Source organism: Astatotilapia calliptera, chromosome 14 (assembly GCF_900246225.1).
Source record: "Astatotilapia calliptera chromosome 14, fAstCal1.2, whole genome shotgun sequence".
NCBI classification, from domain to species: domain Eukaryota; kingdom Metazoa; phylum Chordata; class Actinopteri; order Cichliformes; family Cichlidae; genus Astatotilapia; species Astatotilapia calliptera.
In genome coordinates, this window is record NC_039315.1 from 17,526,023 (window position 1) to 17,546,809 (window position 20,787).

A 20,787-nucleotide genomic window follows, 5' to 3' on the forward strand; every position below is an offset into this window, starting at 1 on the left:
GTCAACATCTGTCATTTGTGGCATTTTTAAGAGATTCAACTAAAGAAAACAAATTAGGTGTTTTCGTGACAGGCTGCTAGTCATAAAGTGCCTAAAGACTATTTAAAATTTGCTAAGTTGTCTGTTATGTGTAGGTGCAACACTGGTTTTGCTCAAGACCACCTTAAAAAGTACAAGAAAGTCTGACTACTTGGAATCAAAATAAGAAATAAGGGCTCAAGACTTCTGCATTGCACTGTATATTTTTTCTGAACCAAAGAATCAACGTAAATTAAAGATAGTTTTAATGTTCTACTTCATACTTTAGCTGATGGGGTCACAAGAGGCAAAATTGAAGCAAGGTTGTGTCATTCATGAGCTACATGTTACACGGTATAAACTTTACTATCGCCAGAGTCAACAACAGAGACATAGAAACCTACAAAATACAGAACATACAGACGCAAACAGTCAGAGGGAAATCGTTATAACAAACACACACTTCGAGCAGCCTACAAAGAGAAAAATAGCTATGTACATGACATTTCCTGTGTTGTGCCATGACATCATTAGGATCTAAAAGCGTTTTAGAGGAAGTAGTGTGTTGGTGAAGTGAGACGTTGACACACCCCACAGAACAATTCATAATAAATGTGAAGGCTAATTTTCAAGTACACTTGGATAAAAAAAAAAGAGCAAAACCAACCACAACAACAAAAAAACCCCAGACTATTCAGAGAGATAAACTACGCCAGCAAATAAGCGGCTGGAATTTTTTTTATAAACGAGAACTTAACAGATTATCACAGCGCCCCATACGAGACCATCTGCCCAACAGTCGACCACTGTCTAACTTTCTCTTTCTTTAAAGATATTTAGAACTATGTTGAAGCATGATGTAACTGCTCACTGAGTCACATTAATAACATTTACACATGTTTTATGATGGAGTAAATTGCTTCTGTCATTTAGAGAATAGTAACGGCGCAGCAACAGCAGCAAAGTGAGAGCAGGAGAGGCTGTGGTCAGAAAGTCAGAGGAAGTAATGATCTCTGGTTTGATTCACATGCATAATGCAGACTGAGGCTTTCAACCAGCACAGTTACAGTGCCTTCACAGCTAGAACAGGCTTCTTGGCAGACTATCAACATGAAGCACATGTAGAAGGCAAAAGTGTAACTCTACAAAAGGTGATCCCTTGACTTGTGACATTCATTTGTCTTGTTACTTCTTTAACTACACCACAGTTTATAGTTTTAATATTCATTCTTGCAGAGTAGTAAAGATCACGCTGCTTTGTATCCTTCCTGAACTAATGTTCTTTTGATTATCTAGATTTTCAGTTTCAGTTTCTTCTTGTTTCTCTATAGTCAAAGAACATTCTTAATAATAATTATAATGCAAAAATGCAAAGGTACAGCTGTTAGCTTCTCAAACATGAAAATTTCCTTTTCTTCCCTGCTCTTGGTAAGCCACAAACGGAATATGTTTGCCACTGAAAGTGTTAGTTGAAGAAGAATTTTGAGCCATTTGGGTCATTGAATTAAAAAATTCATTGGAAACAACTCAAAGTTTTGTAACATTTATGGGTGAACAAATTCAAAAAACATAAAACGGACAAACTAAAAATAGGAAAAAATAACCAGCTTAAGTTCTAATACCTGAAAACAACTCAGTAAACTGACCTTAATAACTGTTTTTAAAGAAAAATCCCTCAACAGCAGTTAATCAATATGCAATTCAAGTAAATAAATGAAAAAGAAACACAACAGGTAGGCGGTAGATTAAGCTTGACATTTTCATATCTATTACTCCATTTTGACGCATGTGACATCAGAGCTAATGTTTCAGGGAAAAGACTCCCCCCCCCCCCCCCCTCCCCCCAATAACCGATCACATCTATCAGATACTGTAATGTACAGTTAGTTCATCGAATTCACGCGTCTTTAAATTCGACATGTTCTCTTCTCACTGCCTTTTCCTGTCAGAGCCTGGCTCAAGCAAACAAATGATCAAAAACACCATAAATATTGCAGAATTACAGGCACCTAATAAGAAAACACACAGGACAGTGATCTATAATCAACATTAAAATATTTAAATACTGCACTTAAGACCACAACTGATGCTACTGTAAGTTACTGAACAGAAATTATTGACATTTTGTAAGAGTCCTTATAAACAATGTGAGGCACTAAGGCACTAAGGCAAGAACACAGAGACAGAGCGAAACAAATACATACAATGCTCAGCCGGTTGAAATCCGATCGCACTCTTTTACTCTTTATTTTCTTCCTGAAGGTGATTTTGCTCCTGAAGCTCATTGCCAGCAGAATTACGTCCAAAGTTTACGCTACCGAACAAAAAAACCCAAAAAACTAGACTAAATGTGAACTGTACAAACACACATTGCGGGCATGTGCTCTGTTAGAAGTGGAAGTATCACCCAGTAGGTTTATGAGTTTGTGTCAGCACACGTGGATGTAGAGGAAGTAGATGTTTGATGTCCGACACACACACACAACCACATGCACGCACATGCACAGAGTCAGAAAATCCCCAGCAACTAAGATATCCATCAGCCGGGCTGAGCTGTTTTTAAACGTCACAATGAAACTTTCGATATTGTCGAAGACACCTCAGCAAAGATAAAGTAAAGGAATAGCTCAATGAAAACCACTGGGTTAACCTCCACGCTGGTAACTGTACAAACAGACGCAACTGGGGAACTTCTTTCTGTTTTTTGTAACAATTAAACAATATAATGCACTCACATATAATCAAAGTCAAACTCTCGCCATCTTATCTACTTCTGTCCGGTTTTATCAGTTATACAACAGCTGCTCACACAAAAACTTGCAGATAGGAAAAAAGCATGCAAGCCATTAACTTCCTGTTCTAAAGCTTGTCTGGATCCGTACATGAGACTGTCTGCAAACCAATACACACATACATATGTAAGGATATAGAAACATACTTAGGCAATCATTAAAAAAAAATCACACTGAAATGCATGACAGTTAATACATGAATGCACAGAAGCAATTCGTCTCCGTCTGCTCGTACACAGGCTAACGTCCACACCCACGCACACTGACTTCCCCAGTTCAAACCTCATAGCAGAACAGAGATCTTTAAAGAGGAAACAAATTTGATGATATACATAAACATATGTATCTGCTTAGGTGTTACACGGGATCTCACCGTTATGGTTTTGCAGGATTTTAACTGGATGCATGAAGGTGATTTGGGAAGTCCTCGAAGAGCAGACGACCATGAATAAAATAGATGTAGTGTTTATATTCACCACTGTTACAAATTCTGCATGTTTTAATATAGTAAATTAAAATTGGACGTGCTATTAGCGTTGCAAATTAAACACTATTGTGCGACAGTCTTGAGCCAACTCTCATTTCTTTGTTTTGTCTTGTCATTTTTAAAGTGGTCTTGAGCAAAGACTCTCCAGGCTTTCTGAAGGTTTTCACATTTTCACATTTTTTTCTTTGGACATTGTCTGCTTTTTTCATTCATTTTCAGTGAGTCACATTGAATCCAAATGTATTTATTTTTTGTTCAACTCATCATCAGTATAGCACAGTAAGTGCCTGCAGCCATCTGTACAACTCAGCTGAGTCTATGTCATAGTTTGGGGCAGCATTTTAGACAGTGCTGTTGGGGATCTTGTTAAAATGTTTAAATATGAAGGCAGAAAAGCAACATCAGATTTTGATCCACAATGCATTACTATCTGGAAAGCGTCTGGCAACACCTTAACTTTTCAGCATGACAATGATTCCAAACAAAAAAGCCAATGCAATAAAATCCCTGGAAGGAAAACCACATGGTGGAAAACGATAAGTCATGGACTGGCCTCCCTAAAGCCCTCAAGCAGTGTGAATCAGTGTAGGATCAGCCAACATCCAAAGAAAAACTTTTGAGAAAGCTGAAGAAATATTCCTGAAGACTATTTTAATAAACTACACAAAAGCTTGCCTAGGAGAGTTTAGGCTGTGTTGTCTTATATGCTGCATTCCAGGTATGTTTGCACCTGCCTCCTGTCTTCCTAGCAGAATGTAATTGAATGAGGGCTTAAGACTTTTGCACATAACTGTCCTTTCTCAGGGATATCTCTGAAAACTTGGGCACAAGTTGTATTTCCCTGAAAGCTTTCATTTCACTTATAAAATGCAATTTCTCTTGCACAGTATGCATTATTAATTATCTAATTCAATTCCATTTTATTGATATAGCTCTAAATCACAACAACAGTTGCTCAAAGCAATTTATATTGTGAGGTAAAGACCCTGAAATAATAGAGAGAAACCCTAACAATCAAATGACCTCATTTAAGCAACTACCTGGCAACAGTGACAAGGCAAAACTTCCTTTTAACAGGAAGAAACCCCTGTCAGAATCACTCTCAGGGAGGGGCAGCCATCTGCCGTGACCAGTTGGGATTGGGAGGTAGCCAATTAGATATCTGGGTGTTGCCAATTGGTGAACTGTCTACACTATGGTGGCTTCAGGATCACATCTTGTTTGATGTGCTTTTTCTGACCTCATCAGGCAGTGACCTCCAGTTTGCAGCAGGGTGGTATGCAACTGAGTTTGCAGTAGCTGGGATGAGAGTCAGCGCCTCCATGCCTGAGACCATGGTCCTCAGCTGGAAGAGGGTGGAATGCTCACCCCATCTCATGGATGAGTTGTTGCCTCAAGTGGAAGAGTTTAAGTATCTTGGGCTGCTGTTCATGAGTGAGGGGAAATCAGAGCAGAGATTGTCATGGCATCTGCAGTGATGTGGACACTGCACCGGTCTGTTGTAGTAAGGAGAGAGCTAAGCATAAAATCTACCTTCATACCCTTACCTATGGCCACAAGATCTAGATAGTGACTAGGTGTGGGTAGCTGATTTTGCTTGATTAGCACGTATTAAGGTGAAGTGTAAAGACAGTTTCCCACATAATCAAGCTGGATGCCAGTCAGGTCACATACAAAAGTATGAAATGCAAAGGTCTCAAATGCAAAGACTTCTATTTTACTTTGAGCAAGTAATTTATTTTGCAGTCTTCAATGCAATTTATAAGATATCTTTAAAAAATTATCCAGTTGCATGTTTAATTTCATGGCTTTGATGTTTTGTATTCGAAACACAGATTACACTCTTAGTGCTGCACTCCTTCCAGTCGGCAATGCCGACACAACTAAAAAGCAGCAGTTTCATCCTCCCCTTCTTTCACTCTTTTCCTCTCCCTTGTTCTACCCCAGCTCCCTTCCTTCCTCTATAGCTTCCGCAGCTCATCAAATAGCAGAAAATGACTTTATTTTACACTCTGTTTCTCCCCAGCTTGCTTCTTTCTTCGTTCTCAACCTATTCAACATAGATTTTAACAACTTTCCGTAAGTCCCACACTCCCTCTGTTTCTTCTTTTCCTCTTGGCAGGAGTGAGGAAGAGTGGGTGCTGATGTTGGTAAACTACAGCTGTATGGAGGATGCAAATAGATCACTAGACTCGATTGCTTTCATCAAGCATATCCATGAACATAGACGTCTAATTTAGTTAAAAGAGAAAAGAAGAAAATAAATATAAGATGACATATTATTAAGCCAGATAGCTAAATAAAAAAAAGAAAAAGAAAAAAAAGGAAGATGAATTAGGTTTCCCCACTTTGCACACCATGTACACAAGCTGGTCTGTGTCATTTGTAGATTGCTAGACAGATTCAAGAGGATGTTATCTTGTAAAGGGAGAGATGTGAGAAAGTGTGACAAAAACAGAGAGGGAGAGGGAGTTTAGAAGAAGATAAATAGTGTGAGAGACTGATAGGGATTAAGAGAAAGAGGGGGACAGAGACAGCTGCTGAGACAGCACAGAGGAACAGAACCCAGACATAAGCCATCTGCTTTACATCATTATAGCAATACATGGTCTGGTAAGAGACACGGTGGAACTGATGGGGACACTTCTAAGAGAAGACATTCATTTCACGAAAAACAACATTTCTACTTCTTTTGGGGCAAGTTGGCGTGTGGAGTTAGTGGTTCAATGAGCATCTTTCACACCTCCTGCAAAATGCAAATCAAATGTTTTAAAATCCTCTTTTTTTAAGCTTCTCCATTCAGCTGTGTGAGGACCATTTTGAAAACCACAAACAGCTCTTGTTTCACAGCAAATGGACACATATTTTCCAATTTGTTTTGTTAATCCCTGACACATTATCGAAAGTCACTCAAAGAAACTAGAGACTTCAGTATGAAGAGGACTGACAGTGGCTATGGGGAAACTGCAGAATTTGCAGCCCGGTCTGACCACCACTTGTGTGGCAGCGGAGACAACGTGTCATACTTTGATGGTGAGGTGGAGGGATGGAGGTTGTTCTAGATATTTATGACATATTTATAACAAATTTATGACATCGGTTTCATGGTCACAAAGGAGTTTTTCCAAAAATGTTGAGAAATGGCTTAAGAGCCAGTCAAAAACTGAAAACAGCATTAAAAAATGGCAAACTTTTCATAACCCTTAGAGTCAGTTTTACATTGGTCCAGATCACATTTTCTACAATAAGTGAATGTGAATACTGATTGTGCAATGTAATCGCTTCAGAATAATGGCCCTACCACAGTGTAAACCGGTGGCCTATAAACCTCAGTTTCACATTTGTCACAACCAAAACAGAATGAAGACTGAAGCAATTTGTTTGTTTTTATTTTTTATTGTTTTTAGGTGCATTGATGGATGCTTAAACAAGTAGATTTGTAAAATTTTATGAAGTAATAAAGCTAACTGGCAGAAACCTGAAGCAGAACAAACATTTTCAAACATTGGCCATTTTCCAGAGACCTCAGTGACCCGGAAAGGGCTCAAAAGTGACAGTCGGTTGACTTATTTCTTTTTGATAAGTATGGGTGTCTATTGCCAATTGCTTTACAACCCCACACAACATTTAAAAACAAAATGTAAATGTAAAATGTAAATCAAAACAGAATGCATGATTTGTAAATCTCAGAAACCAATATTTTATTCACAGCAACTCGGTCTGAATTTGATGGAAGCAACAAATCTCAGTGGCAACTAAACGCTGGAAAAGTAAGTGGTACTAATAGGAGGGGACATTTTGAAACTTATCAAAATGATAAATGATAAGTATCTTATCATCTGCAGCACATAGTATCATCAACAGATTCAGAGATTCTGGAGAAATCTCTGTGCGCAAGGGACAAGAATGAAAATCAGTATTTGAGCCCCGTGATCTTCAGTGCATTAAAAACAGTGCCACCTGTAAAGAAAATCTCTGCATGGCCTCAGCAACACCTCCAGAAATCACTATCTGTACACACGGTTCACCATGCCACCCACAAATGTATTTTAAAGGAGCCATATATAGACATGATGCAGAAAAGCATCACGTCAACTGTAAGAAAGGCAAGGTTTTTTTAATAGAAGAGTCCCGATTCTGCCTGCAGTACAAACCTTTCACTGATTAAAAACATTTGCACATTATTAAGGACTAGTGAGCAGCCAAACCAGACGAGAGAAGGAAGATATTCCTCTCCCAGATGTCCGGCAGCAGGTTTACAGACTGTTGTTAAAAGAAGAGGGGCCCTGTCCCAGCTTTTTGGAGATGTGTTGTGTTGAGATGTGAGATATGTTGCTGCCATCAAATTTTCTTAGATTAAATATTTGATATGATTTATATGTTCTATTGTGAATACAATATGGGTGTATGAGATTTGCAGACCACTGCAATCTGTTTTTATTTACATTTAGCACAGCATCCCAGCTTTTTTGGAAGTGGCATTGTATTTTTATTTAGGCTTCCAGCTGCACATTTTACAGCAAGATTTTGGCAAAGCTGCTGGCAATGATGAATGTCTCACTGTGACCTGGAAACACAACATGCTGGTGAAAAAGACTAGTTAATGCAGAGCGAGTGCACTAGTTTCAAGCACAACCTGGCCTGAATAGATCAGCTGATGCTCCTTTGCTCACAGGGATCTGCTGACTAAGATGATTTTGCAAAATAAACTATTGTGACTCTCGTTTACTACAGAGCCCAGAAAACAGGCACCAAAAGAGACGGGGTTTATGGAGTGGAGTGAAACGGGGGAAACGAAGAAACAGAAAGGGGGACTGTAAAGATCCCATTTCTGCCAAATGTCTAACATTTTTTCCACTGGGCTTACAGAAACTGGGATCACAATGGGAATTAAAAAAAATCTGGCCAAGACAAGCTGGTGCCGAGACCAAACAGATGGCTGACACGTAATGAAAACAGTCAGAAAGGAGAAACAAGTTATTTTTTTATTTCATTCATTCGGCAGTTCTCTTATCCAGTCATGGATTCTTTCATGCAGTCATTGATTCACTCAGTCAAACATCTCCCACCCAACATCTCAGTAATGGTTTTGTTTAAATAGCTATTTTTATCATCTCCTCTGTACACCATACGCAGAGAAAGCAGATTTTTTCCCACAGAAACTAGATTCCTTATGTCTGACCTTACCAACCCCCTCTCTAGTCTCCTCTTTCCATTTCCGTCCTTTAGGCTCTCAGCTGTGAGGGGAAACAGCCAGGCCCCAGTCATTGATCATATATCAAAAGCAGCAAGAGAGACAAAGGGTGTAAAAAACCAAGGCAATTAAAAAGAGGGAAAGTTTGGCAGGAGAAGTCCAAAAGTATGCAGAAGGTAATATTACAAAACAGAGAAACTTAAACAGGAATTTTACCTTAAGGTATTCATTAAATATGAAAATGTGTAAAAAAGATTTACTGTAATGAAGCACACAATTACACAACAGGAACATGCTGAAGTTCCCACAAACTGCCCACATGTGCATGCATGGAAACTTGAGGTGCACTTGTGCTGGTTACCATTACAACGATGGTCAGAGATGGGGTGGTAGTGGTATAACCTTCTAAGGTGGGCGTGGCAGCATCCAGTGACAGCTGGTCCTGTCGTGAACACATGTGACCGCAGTCGGCCCCGCCCACTGATCGCAGGAGCAGTACCACACTGGCCGAGCAACCCATAATCCAAAGCTGGAGACTCCAAGTCCAGCCTGTCCTGATTCCGTCTGGCAGTGTGAGCGTCACCTGAACTGAGGCACAGCAGTTTGCCCTGAACAGCTCAGTTCAGCCCCTGGTCCAGCCAGTGCTGCTGCACTCGGTTCAAGCCCAATGCAGTAAGTAAAGCTCCATCCTAAACTCCCTGTGCCCGTCCCAGCTTTCCTCTCCAATTTCACTTCTCCCAGTCCTGCTTTGCCAGTTTTGTTTTCGCTGAACTGCTCTGCTCCGGTGTCCTGCTCCTAATGCTGCTGAGCTAACACACTGGCAGCTTTACATGTCTCTCCCTCTCTCTTTCCCTCTTCTAATAGACACACACACACACCGACTGCAGCTGTGCATGGTTCAGCCCAGCCGAGCTCATTGAACAAATCAGAGTCAGCAATAGGAGTCAGCTGACCAGAACCAGCTGCAATACACACAGACTCCTGCACACACAAACCTACATCTTTTTTTCCTGATTTTCATTCTGCTGCTATGTCCTTCCCCATTTGTCTCCCAATTACACCAGTCCTTTTCAAGTCAGAGCTCTACTGGCTCAGTTTGTGTTATTGCGGTTTATGAGCTAAGCCACAGATATGCTATCCTACATTCTGGTTGATTAGGTAAAATAAACTGTTGCTTTTTTTAAAGAAAGAGCATAGTGATTGTGATGTGTAAGCATTTGTTTTCTACAGTACATCCTGCATAATGCTCCAAATTGGAGGCTGGCAGAGAGTGAGGCTCAGTGGAGAGAGTTGTGGAGTTGTGAGAGAGGCTATTGAATGAAAAGTGGATGGAAAGTGGGAAGTGGGTGGCTTTACGGGCAAAGTCTGCAGAGGGCTGCAGAGAACAGATGAGAACTTCCATTAACTTTAGCACATAGGTAGGTATTGGGACACCAAGCGAAGTATTCCACATAAAAAAATCTATTAAATTACTTTTAGCTGTCTCTGAGTGCCAGTGACGATCACTTTTGCCATTTTTTTTCATGTCGCCAAAACATCTGGTCTTGCTTTATTGTTCATGTTCCACTTTCACAGTGTTTGGCTTAACTGAAAGAAACAAAAAATGTGTATTCACAGAACAAAATGGTTTTCATATGTTTTACAGCAATTTGAAATTCTTCTTATTATAAAATCTTCTTTGTTTTTCTTGCCAGTTGAACTTGCTGAACCAGAAGCAGACCAAAATATAGATTTTAGGAAACTATGCCTGTAACTATTGTCAGGCAAAGGTTGTTGAAGAGGAGTTTTGCAGCTTTTGTGTTTGGTTTACTGTCAGTTATTATCACTATAAAAGTTACATACATATTTTACTAAGGAAAAATGGAGCTGAGCTGGGTCAAAGTACTACTAGCTGAGAGGCTGAGATAGACAAGAATCAATCAAACAAAAAACAAAAAAAATAAGGAACAGCACTGTTTTAGCAGATGAGAAACATATCTACTGTGATATCACCCAATCGTTTGCAAAATCTTATCTTTATGATCGTCGCCCTATTTAGTTTTAGAAGAACGACATCATGAGACTCGCTGGATCTTTCTGAGACACTGAGAAAACCGCATGTTCATAAGAAAGTGATATGTCAATCACCAAAAATACAACCTAAAGCATGACCTCCATCACTGTCTAGTTTATGGCGACTGGGACTACAAGTTACACAATTAATATTCATGCGTGAAATTAATTGTCATGCATAAAGTCTCCAGGATGTCACCTTCCGCCCACAGAAATTGGTAAGTGGCTGAGAAAATGGATGGATTGACAATTAACCATCCATTTTCTCTTAGACCCTGAACTAATGTTTGAGACCATTATCTCATTAGGAATGTGTTTACAGGGGTCAGTAAGCAAATGAACAGCAGGGTCGTTTTCTCATAGATTTCTATAAAACCAGACTTGTTTTTATAGACAGAAGAGTTGCCCTTGAATACACCTACAGTATTCACTTTTTAGACTATACAGTCAGCCTAAAGCACCTTCTATTCACTTCTAAATACAAAGCACTAAATAAATCATAATAGCAAATAGTTAGTGCTCATTAGGAGAGAAGGCAGATTTGAAAAAGTAATTTTCCATGATGGGCGGCACAGTGGATTAGTGGTTAGCAAAGTCTCCATGTTACACAGCTATCTTGCCTCAATGCAAGAAAGTTGCCGAGTTTGAATCCACGGTCTGCTGAGGCCCTTGCATGTTCTCCATCTTTCTGCGTGGGTTTTCTCTCTGTGCTTTGGCTTCCTCCCACAGTCCAAAAACAGGTATGGGGTTGCGTACATTAATTAGGCATTGTAATTCGATTTCCTGTCTTTCTTTATTAGCCCTGCAACAGAGTGGAGACCAGAGTATACTCTCTGAACAGGTTCTAGCCCTCCCTATGACCCTGAATTGGACAAATGGATGGATGGCTAGAATATTCCACTACAATATAACTAATCAGCTCAAAATGTTGCATATTTCAAGCACTGCAATAGGAAGAATAGCAACATGGGACATTATTTTACACATTCTATCTTTACTATATAATAATTGGGTGTGTGTATGTATAAGCCCATCAGGAGAATTATAACCAGGAGACACATAATCTACAGGTTCAGGCGTTTGCACACTCCTAGTTCCCTGCAGAGTGTAGGCGGTAACCATGGTGATGTTGTTAAGTCATGATTAAGGTCATTAATGACCGTGTCAGAGTGGCAGAAAAATCACACCCCCCCACCCACATAAATGCTAATTATTATAATGCTTTACATAGCTAAATATAACACACAACGGACACCACAAAACACAAATTATTGCACGTATGCAATTGCAATTCCTCTCCCACACTGTGTACAAATATTAACATGCCCCACTCAGTAAGAGATGACAGTGCATATGACCAGTACAATGTACTATGTGGAGAGAAACATTAACCGCACCCACCACCGCCGCCTCTCTGCTTCCAAGTCCCCTGCCTCTCACTGAAGGATATTCAGAGGAACATGCCTTATAGCAGCGCAGCTATTACACACAGAACCACAGAGATGGGCTTTGTTTGTATGCCAAGCCTCCACAATGGTCCTGTCATGAAAATATGCCCACACAGCCATGCCCTCTAGTTGACAGAAAAGTCTCCGTGTTACACAGCTATCTTGATCTTGTACTCTCATTTACTCCTTCCACACACTTTCAAACTGTTTCCAAATATTACACTTCTGTAAGTACAGTTCTACTAAAAGGAGCAATTGCATGCCTACATTAACAAGTACTTCAGAACTATCCTCTAAAGAGTCTAGGTAGATGTTTTTGATATTTTTAAATAATGACATGTTATATTTAGTGAAATTTCTTTGGATAACAAGGTGATTAAAAATATCAAAATGTTTAAAAACATTTTTGTAATATTTATTTCCCACGATTTGACAAAACCTATGCTTTAAGAAGCATGTAACACTAGGAGAAATGAAGCGTGTTGGTTTGAGACTATGATGTCTTTTATTATTTAATCTTGCACATCTGAACAGAGTCATGCTTTATCGGTGTTTCACTTCACTTTCTGTCTTAAAGGAGAAGGAAAGATGATTTAACTTGGAAATTAAATTCTATTTTAGACGGCAGCTTTAGGAGAAATAACAGAAGTTATACAGACACTATTTGGAGCACACATAAGCTAATCAGTAGCCAGTAATTTTTGGGGATTTCCAAGTAAAAACTTTTAACCTTTTATAACAATTGTTATTGGAATATTCTGGCTTACTAACCTGCTCAATCAGAAATGGTGCCCGTCCATTTTTATCTTTGCGATATGTCTTTAAGTATGTCTGACTGTATGTGTGCTTACATATGCTTTTGTAGGCTTATATGTGACTGGGGTTATGTTTTGTGCAAGTTTGAACTTTTATAATAGATGACATCACTGGGGTGTGCAGGGCAGTGTGCTGCCATTTTTCTGTGGAGTTAATGTTTTCCAGCTGTAGAGCCTCAGTCTCTATAACCCCACTGCAGATTTGTTACTCTGCTAAACAACACTAGAAGTGACAAAGCAACAGTTTTGCAGGAGGTTTAATGACAGTGTGCATGCTGCAAACACACAGAGGTAAACTATTTTAGCAAAAGACAAACATAAGCCATTTTACAGACTTCAAATACCTCAGCCAACTAGGCCAAGTAGGAAACCACAGTCCATTAAAACTCCTGCACACTGCCTTGTAAGCAGTTAGCTCTGCTATAGTTAGGTTCCCTGTAGAGCTGGAGGCTGACTCATAGCAGCCGTGTTTGATGTGGTGCAGAACTCTAAAGAGTTTAGTTGGGAAAACACTAACCTGTTCCCATGGATACCACAACAGGAAGAATGCTGTCAATCAAAGGCACTTGGCTCTCAACAGACTATAGCTTTGCCACTGGCACTCATAGTGCAACTACAGCAACACAGGGTCAACCTCATTGTTGCTTAAACTACCCTCGTCGTCTCACACAGCAAGCACATGTGCAGGGTTTCACTTGTGACATTCAAAGACGTGAGTAGCTGAAGTAGGATAGAGTCAGGAGAGGAATTCTTAAGGCTCCAAGCCCCGAGATAAATACGATGGGATGACTTTCTTAGGAGTTTGTTAGGGGGATAATTTAAGGAGCCTTTTTTTCTGCACACATATGTTTCTGCAACATTTGTTCAGGTGACTTGTGGTAGTTCGTGAAAAGGAGCTTGCAGCAGAGAGGTGCTAAGGGGAGATAAAGCAAAGAAAATGTTTGCAGTTTCAGGTGTCGCTGTGTAGTACTTTTACTAACACTAATCACATGATATCACTTGTGATAGTGCTTTTCATCCTGATGTTCTGTTCTCAGTAAAACCTCAGAGCTCGAGTGTGTCACCGCAGCACACCATCACAACACAAACAGGAAGACACACGAGATCTAAAGTGAGAAATTTTTTTTCAACTTTTTTCAACAGTGTTTTAGGCGCCTGCAGAAATGTACAGTTTATCCCCAGTTTGCAGCAGCTGTGGCCAAACAATACCTGAAAAGAATGCATTCTTAACAAAGCTGTAAGACCATCTCAATGATGTCGATTTCCTTTCCGCCACCTCGCCCTGTGCAATCTACAGGGTAAAGCGATTCATGTGATGAACATAGTGCCCTACTGCAAAACTGCAAAACTGCATCACAGCTCTCATTTGTGAATGTGCCTGTGCAGAATTATTGATCAAAGAGGAAGATACTGCGGACTCTTTCACAGATTCTGTCTGCCTCTGCACTGAGCTGGGTGAGGTTACAGGAAGCACTGACTTCAGAGCTACAACACACTGCCAATGCCATCTAGTGCTGATGACTCAATACAGCAGCCTGTGTGGCTGACGAGGAAATGCCTGTCCCCACACCCCCGTGCTGCTGTTGGTTGCCCTAGTCTATAAGAAATGACCTCCAGGAGGCGCTCTGTGCCAGAGCAACTATCTGGTCCTCTGGCAGCTGGTTTGTTTAGAAAAGGAAGCTATTAAAATGTCTTAAACTGAGAACTAAACTCCTGAGGCAGGAGGGATGTTTGGGGGAGGGGACAAAAGAGCAGATGAGATGGAGAATATGAAAGAGAGACGGCCAGTGAGGAGCAGCTGCCAGAAAATGAGCTGCATTGTTAAAAATGACAACTATTTTCTTAGTAGCCAATTATCTTACCCTGGGAAGAACGCTTCAACCCTTTGCATAGTATACATGTAGACATCTGCATATATAGGTGCGGCATTTGAACAGACCATCACCTTTACAACAGTGAATAATAAAAGAAACAGAACCTGACAGTGTGAAATTAGAGATAAGAACTCATCAGGGGTGTAATTATGTATAACATTATTAAGTGAAAGGGAAAGCTTAAAGCTGCCTGCAAAGATTGAACTTTTAAAATATACTTTCTGTTTATTGCATTGTTTATAGAGTTATATGAAATATAACAAGATGTCACTCACAAAAAAAAAACTACCATCAAGTTATTAAACCACCAGATGCTGATATTCCTCTTCTTGTAATTAGTTCTTCATGTTAGTATCGACACTTGTGTTAGCTGTGCGAAATAAGTCTCCCTTAAAGCTTCACTTGCGATACTTTTAGCATCTTATTGTCTCCTTATCTACTCTGTAAATCTGTTTGTTTTAGCTGGCACTTATTGGAGCTAATGGTAATAAAACTAGAAGGTCAAACCAGCATACACCTGTCCTCCACCCTGCTTCATGCTCACATGCATGCACTCATTCCCACATTTGGAAACATGCATCATAAGACGAATAAGAGACATATAATTAGGAAGTCATGCAGGCGGAGCGGCAGTCAGACACACAGCTATACTGTCACACAGCTTGTGTCTCATTAATTCAATCTCCCACGTGGCATCTCTCTCCACGTCTCCCCGCTGTTCTCTCCTTCCCCCCTTCCCTGTCTTGTCTGGCCACAGCAGTCAAGCGTGAACAGCTGAGGTCACCAGCTTCCTATATGCGCTCAGCAATAAATATTTGTGATAATGCACGTTGATCTGGATGAAGCAGGAAGGCTTTTTATACTTTGTTCTGCGCCCCAGATAGCAGAAGCTCACACAGCAAGCGAGGCTTAAGGTAATGTGACTTAGAAAAAATAGACCAGCCCCTTTAAATTGTGCCTCTCCATCCAACAGAGAGAACATTAATCATGAACAGAGACGAGCCTTCGCTGCTGAGAGGGGAGGGTTTGCCAATATTAATCTGTTCATCAAAACTTGATATTACTGGAGAGAGTGCTACAGCAACATAATGAAGTCCACTCTGCCACAGTAGTCATAGTTGTTCCTCTGTGATCCTATCTGGACCATTTACACAGCTGTTTGGCCTCTCCTATTTCCTGTCCAGGTGAGGGAATCTCCAACCAACGAGACACTTTAATGATTTCTTGAGGCTAGCCAAATCAAACCCTGAAGTACCCCCAAATCCGAACTCTACTCCCATTGCAGCCTGGCCCACTGACACTAGGAAACCGTAACTATTCTTTGAGCAATTATCCCTAATGATTTCTGTTTCCTGTAACTCTGGTAGCTTGAAAAATGTGTCCTTACTCTGAACTTGCCATATTCATCCTAAATCGGGCCCAAGCTAATATTTACTTTTACGCAGCCATGCCAGAGACACATACCAGCACAATGGATAGTGTGATAATAAGCTACTGGGGACATAGACAGAAAAATAATATCAGCTTCATTCTAGGCTAATCAGTGAAAAATCATCATAACACCTCATATCAACCCCCAGTCTAAATCTTCACTGTTCTAGAAAAGCCCATGTGATTGCCTGAATTGCAATGAATCATTCAGTAAGAACGCCTGCGTATGACACCTACACAAAGCTTACATGTAACCTCTGTATAACCTCTAAACCAGCGCTAACAGTCTACCAGATGCCCACTCAGCTCTGCTCCCTTTCCCCGAGGTCCCAGTTTAGAATAAGGACGCAGCTGTTCTTAAGACTTTTCCTCATGCGTTTTTTTATATGTGCTATCCTCCCTTACCTTTTCCTCTTTCCCTCTTCTCCCACCTCCTAAAAACTCAAAATACCTCTTCTGTCTCTCCCTCTGCCCCAAGCTTTTCTTTTCCTATTTCTTTTGCAGATTCCCTCTTTGGCTCTTTGGCTGACATTTAAGCCAAATAAAATTGATGTGTCTTGTATGTACAGAGAAAGATGCAGAGTTAAGGCACAAACTATTAGGGAGTGCAAATGCACAGTAAGCCAGTAAATCCAAAACAGAAAATGAAAAGCTAATATCAGCAATTACCAAAAACCAAAAAAACCCCAAAAACAAAAGACTGACTACTGAGATTTTGCAGACACGTTCCCTCTAACCACGTGACATTAACTTTTTGGTTATTTTGGACATATGAAAATCATGGTAATAATGAAGCATCAAGTGAATAAGGGTCTCCAGCAGTTGTCTGATAGCCACCAGTCCCTGAGTGGTTGCAAGTGGCTGCTGCAGGTTGATGGCAGTTGCTGGGAAAATGACTGCTGAAGTCCAAAACATCAGACCTAGGAGTCCAGATTCTACAACCCTGGGAGGTTTTTGGTGCATCTGATTTCACTCAGCAAGAGTCAGCAACTTCCAGGAACCGCTGCCAACCAGTCAGGTTTTCCCCTAGCAACCAGTGGCTGTGTCATGATGGAACACTCTTGAACAATGTGACGTCATCTGACAAACCACGCTATACCATAACAAGCTATTTATTATTTTTCTTTCACTTCGATTACGGTACGGCCAGCTCACAAATATAGTTCAGTTTAAGAAGCAGAAATACCGACATGACGTAATGTAACCTTAACAAGGTTCATTTTTGAAACAAAAAATCTAGTGACAAAGATAACAATGGTAACGAGACAGTAAACCTTTTCAACCTTTTTAAAAACTCCCAACAAAAAATCCCAACAATTAAAAAAAAAAAATCCAACCCAGGAGATGAATATCTCAATAGTGTATTCTGTAAACTCTAATCAGCTGTGGAAACTACAAGCCACCCTGTTTACAGTCTCTGTGGTAATTTAACTGGTTCATGGGAGTGAAAAATTCCTGCTACTTTCCAAAGTGAGAAGCAATTTATTTTAAAGATAAAACTTTGTTGGACTTTTTTTAAATGATTGTCCGTTTATTCACCAAAAAAAAAGTAGCTTTATAACAGATTCCTAATTTGATTAAATGCAGCTTAATGCTGCTTACAATCCATTATAAACTGGCATTAAAAACTCAATTTAAGTCAGTTTGTGTGTGAATTTATGTTGGTATCTATTTTGCTGTCAAATGGTGTAAACAGTAAGGCGGGATTATTGCTGGGCACAACCAGAGTAAATAGGAAGAAAAAACACCTGAAAGATTCAAACATCTTGCAAAAATATGTTTGTTTGTTAGTTTACAGATTTTAAGGATGTCCTCTCCAGCTGGTGGCAGCTAAAATATTATTCCATCCTGCCAATTTGTTGCTTAATTAGATCACTCCTGGGGTTTCTCCATCTTACCCCCTCCAATCGTTGAAAAGAGTTAACGAGGAAAAGTCCTGATCATATATCAGTGCCTCAGAGTGCAAGTAAGTATGCAGATACAAGAGGGCGAAGGCAGCAGAACATGGGAGTCGAAGGGTAGCAGACGTTGCATATTCAGGCCTCCTACTCTGGAATGCAACATGAAGGAGAGAGACAACACTGCAATTCACTCACAGAGAGTTACTGAACTATTCTTAGAGCAGTATGTGAAGTGGACCCCTAACACCATCACCACCACACGACCCCCACCGTGAGGACTGTGACCAGACACTGGACAGACGGGAGCTGAGTGTCTTACTGAGGTGCGGGGCAGGATGGTGAGACTAAACCAAGAGCTTTAGAAAAAGAGAGGATAAAAGTCGAGCTCCGTGAGGCAAAGCCTGGTCGGCTAAGTCTAAATAGAGCAGTTCACTGGCTGTGAAGCCTTTCCAAAGAGCCTATTGTAAACGCACACTGGCACAATGCACAGAGCCCCGGGGACCTCTCTCGCTCTCTGTCACTCCTCCTCTCATGTGACCTCTCGCAAACACTGACATACAGGCAGGCACATACTTTCTCTCTGCCCACTTTTCCTACCTAGACTAAACAGACGTTTTTTTCTTCCAATACAATTCAAGAACTGACAGTCTGAAACTACAAGGCTACGTGTATGACATAAAAAAAGAAAAAGAATTTCCTGTGCTCACAGCCAGCAAACACTCACACTACTGACATCAATGTGCAGCGCATCATGCAGTTCAAACAGTGGGTGAATTCAGTAGAAGTCAGTGTCAGCAGTGACAGGCTCAGATATTTTCTCTTTGCTTTCATTCCTCTGTCCTTGCTGAATGAGTCATTGAGAATATCAGAGCTGACACACACCATGGCCTGGCAGTGCACGTTCCTACTGTCATTTGCCAAACGAGACTGAGTCGTCTCCAGCCATAGCCATCTCTCAGTCATAACAAATGTCAAAGAGCTATTCATCCCCTCTAATCCCTTATACATACAACATATACACTACTGTTCAAAAGTTTATAGTCAACTTCCCAGGTTGTTGAAAGAAAAGTACATTTGTAATCATTAATTTGAATTTTTTTATCATCCAGTGGTGCAGTACTTTAGCTAATGCAAGTTAATCACATTTCCTGTTACGATTTTGCTGATTAAAAAAGCTAAACAAATCAGCTAAGTATGTGTAGCATCGGCCTTTATAGCGTCAAAGTGGGTAAAAAAAAGGGGGTGACTTGTCTGTGGACAACTGAAGCTTCCACAGGGTAAGGCAAAGCCATACCCTGTGGAAGCTGTTGAAACCACTTTCCTCGTAAAGCAGGACAACGACCCAAATCACAGCTCCAAAACTGAGCTTCTGATTATTTGGTATCTGGGAAGTGCCCATCAAACTAATCAGAAAAAAGCTGTGGGAGGTGCTTCAAGAAGTCTAGAATACCACAAAAGTCACAGTCAGTCTTTAAGACAGTGATTGCTGCAAATTTACAAAGTTTGAGGGGAAAAATTATTTTTCAAATATCATTGTTTGTAAACATGAAAATATTTACTCATTACGTCCTGACATCTTTGAGAACTAGAGGGACACCCAACTATTCACTTTGAGCAAGCATTTAGTGACAAGTGACAAAACGTTATCTTAAACAGAAAGGCATGTCGGCAAGGAGGCTCAAAAAGGGCAACAATCTGCATTTACCTCTGACTCAACATAACAATTTTCAACCAAAGGGCAAAGTAATCCACAGAGACTTGGGGAAAGGAGTGAGGGCGTCAGGAATTTTAGACAATTAGGGAATTTAAGTGTATAAGAAAAGCCAGAGCAAAAGAAAAGCTAGATGGAGAGGATAGAGTTACAAATAAATGAGCTAAGTAGTAAAGGAGAAAGGGATGCTACACAGGTTGAAAAGAACAAATAGTTGGGAGTTCGCCTTGTAATCGGAAGGTTGCCGGTTCGAGCCCCGGCTTGGACAGTCTCGGTCGTTGTGTCCTTGGGCAAGACACTTCACCCGTTGCCTACTGGTGGTGGTCAGAGGGCCCGGTGGCGCCAGTGTCCGGCAGCCTCGCCTCTGTCAGTGCGCCCCAGGGTGGCTGTGGCTACAATGTAGCTGCCATCACCAGTGTGTGAATGTGTGTGTGAATGGGTGGATGACTGGATATGTAAAGCGCTTTGGGGTCCTTAGGGACTAGTAAAGCGCTATATATATACAGGCCATTTACCATTTACCATTCAAATATATGTAAAAACTGTAAAATAATATAAACCTATGTGGACACTCAGGTATAGATTTCTTAGCACGAGCTGTAAATAACTGAGAAATGCTACAGAATGAAGTGTGCAGAGGCACAAAACGCAGAGTGTCAGTGAAACGAGCATGCGGAACATCCTGTTTCACATTACCAGACACTCTGACACTTTCACAACCTCTGACACTTGCTATGCTATGCATGCAAACTGAGACTGAGATCAGCATTGTTGATGTACTAAAACATGGTCTAACCTTGCAAAAGAAAACAAGTGCGCACGCACAATAAATTTTCTGTTACCACCAAGCCTATGCTGTTGAGTCAGAATCATTCAAAGTTAATAGACATGTGCTTAATATCTGCAGTCTGACACACCTCCATTTCTCTCATGGAGACAAGTTTACAAAACACAGGAAAGTTGCACATAGAGTTGCCAAAAACCAGGAAACCATATGACTGAAGCAACTGAAACACGGTGTCCACAATGGAATCCAGAAAGGGCACATCCTTCCAAAGTATTCC

The 20,787-nt window shown here is 40.5% G+C and overlaps 1 protein-coding gene across 9 annotated transcripts in view; it reads right to left on the reverse strand.

The window, feature by feature from the left end:
* The window catches only part of dock10 (dedicator of cytokinesis 10), a 65,561-nt gene that overhangs the window by 35,841 nt on the left and 8,933 nt on the right, over window positions 1-20,787 (reverse strand). For 3 of the 9 annotated variants that reach the window (XM_026191307.1, XM_026191311.1, XM_026191305.1), the window contains exon 1: window positions 8,853-10,155. The exons of 1 other annotated variant lie outside the window; for it this stretch is intronic. In XM_026191307.1, the coding sequence (XP_026047092.1) occupies window positions 8,853-9,011 (159 nt within the window). In that variant the 5' untranslated portion in view covers window positions 9,012-10,155. Of the gene's footprint in view, window positions 1-2,222; window positions 3,129-8,852; window positions 10,171-20,787 lie in introns of those variants that run through there. 5 more of the 9 variants (XM_026191312.1, XM_026191306.1, XM_026191313.1 and 2 more) reach the window with 4 other exon arrangements.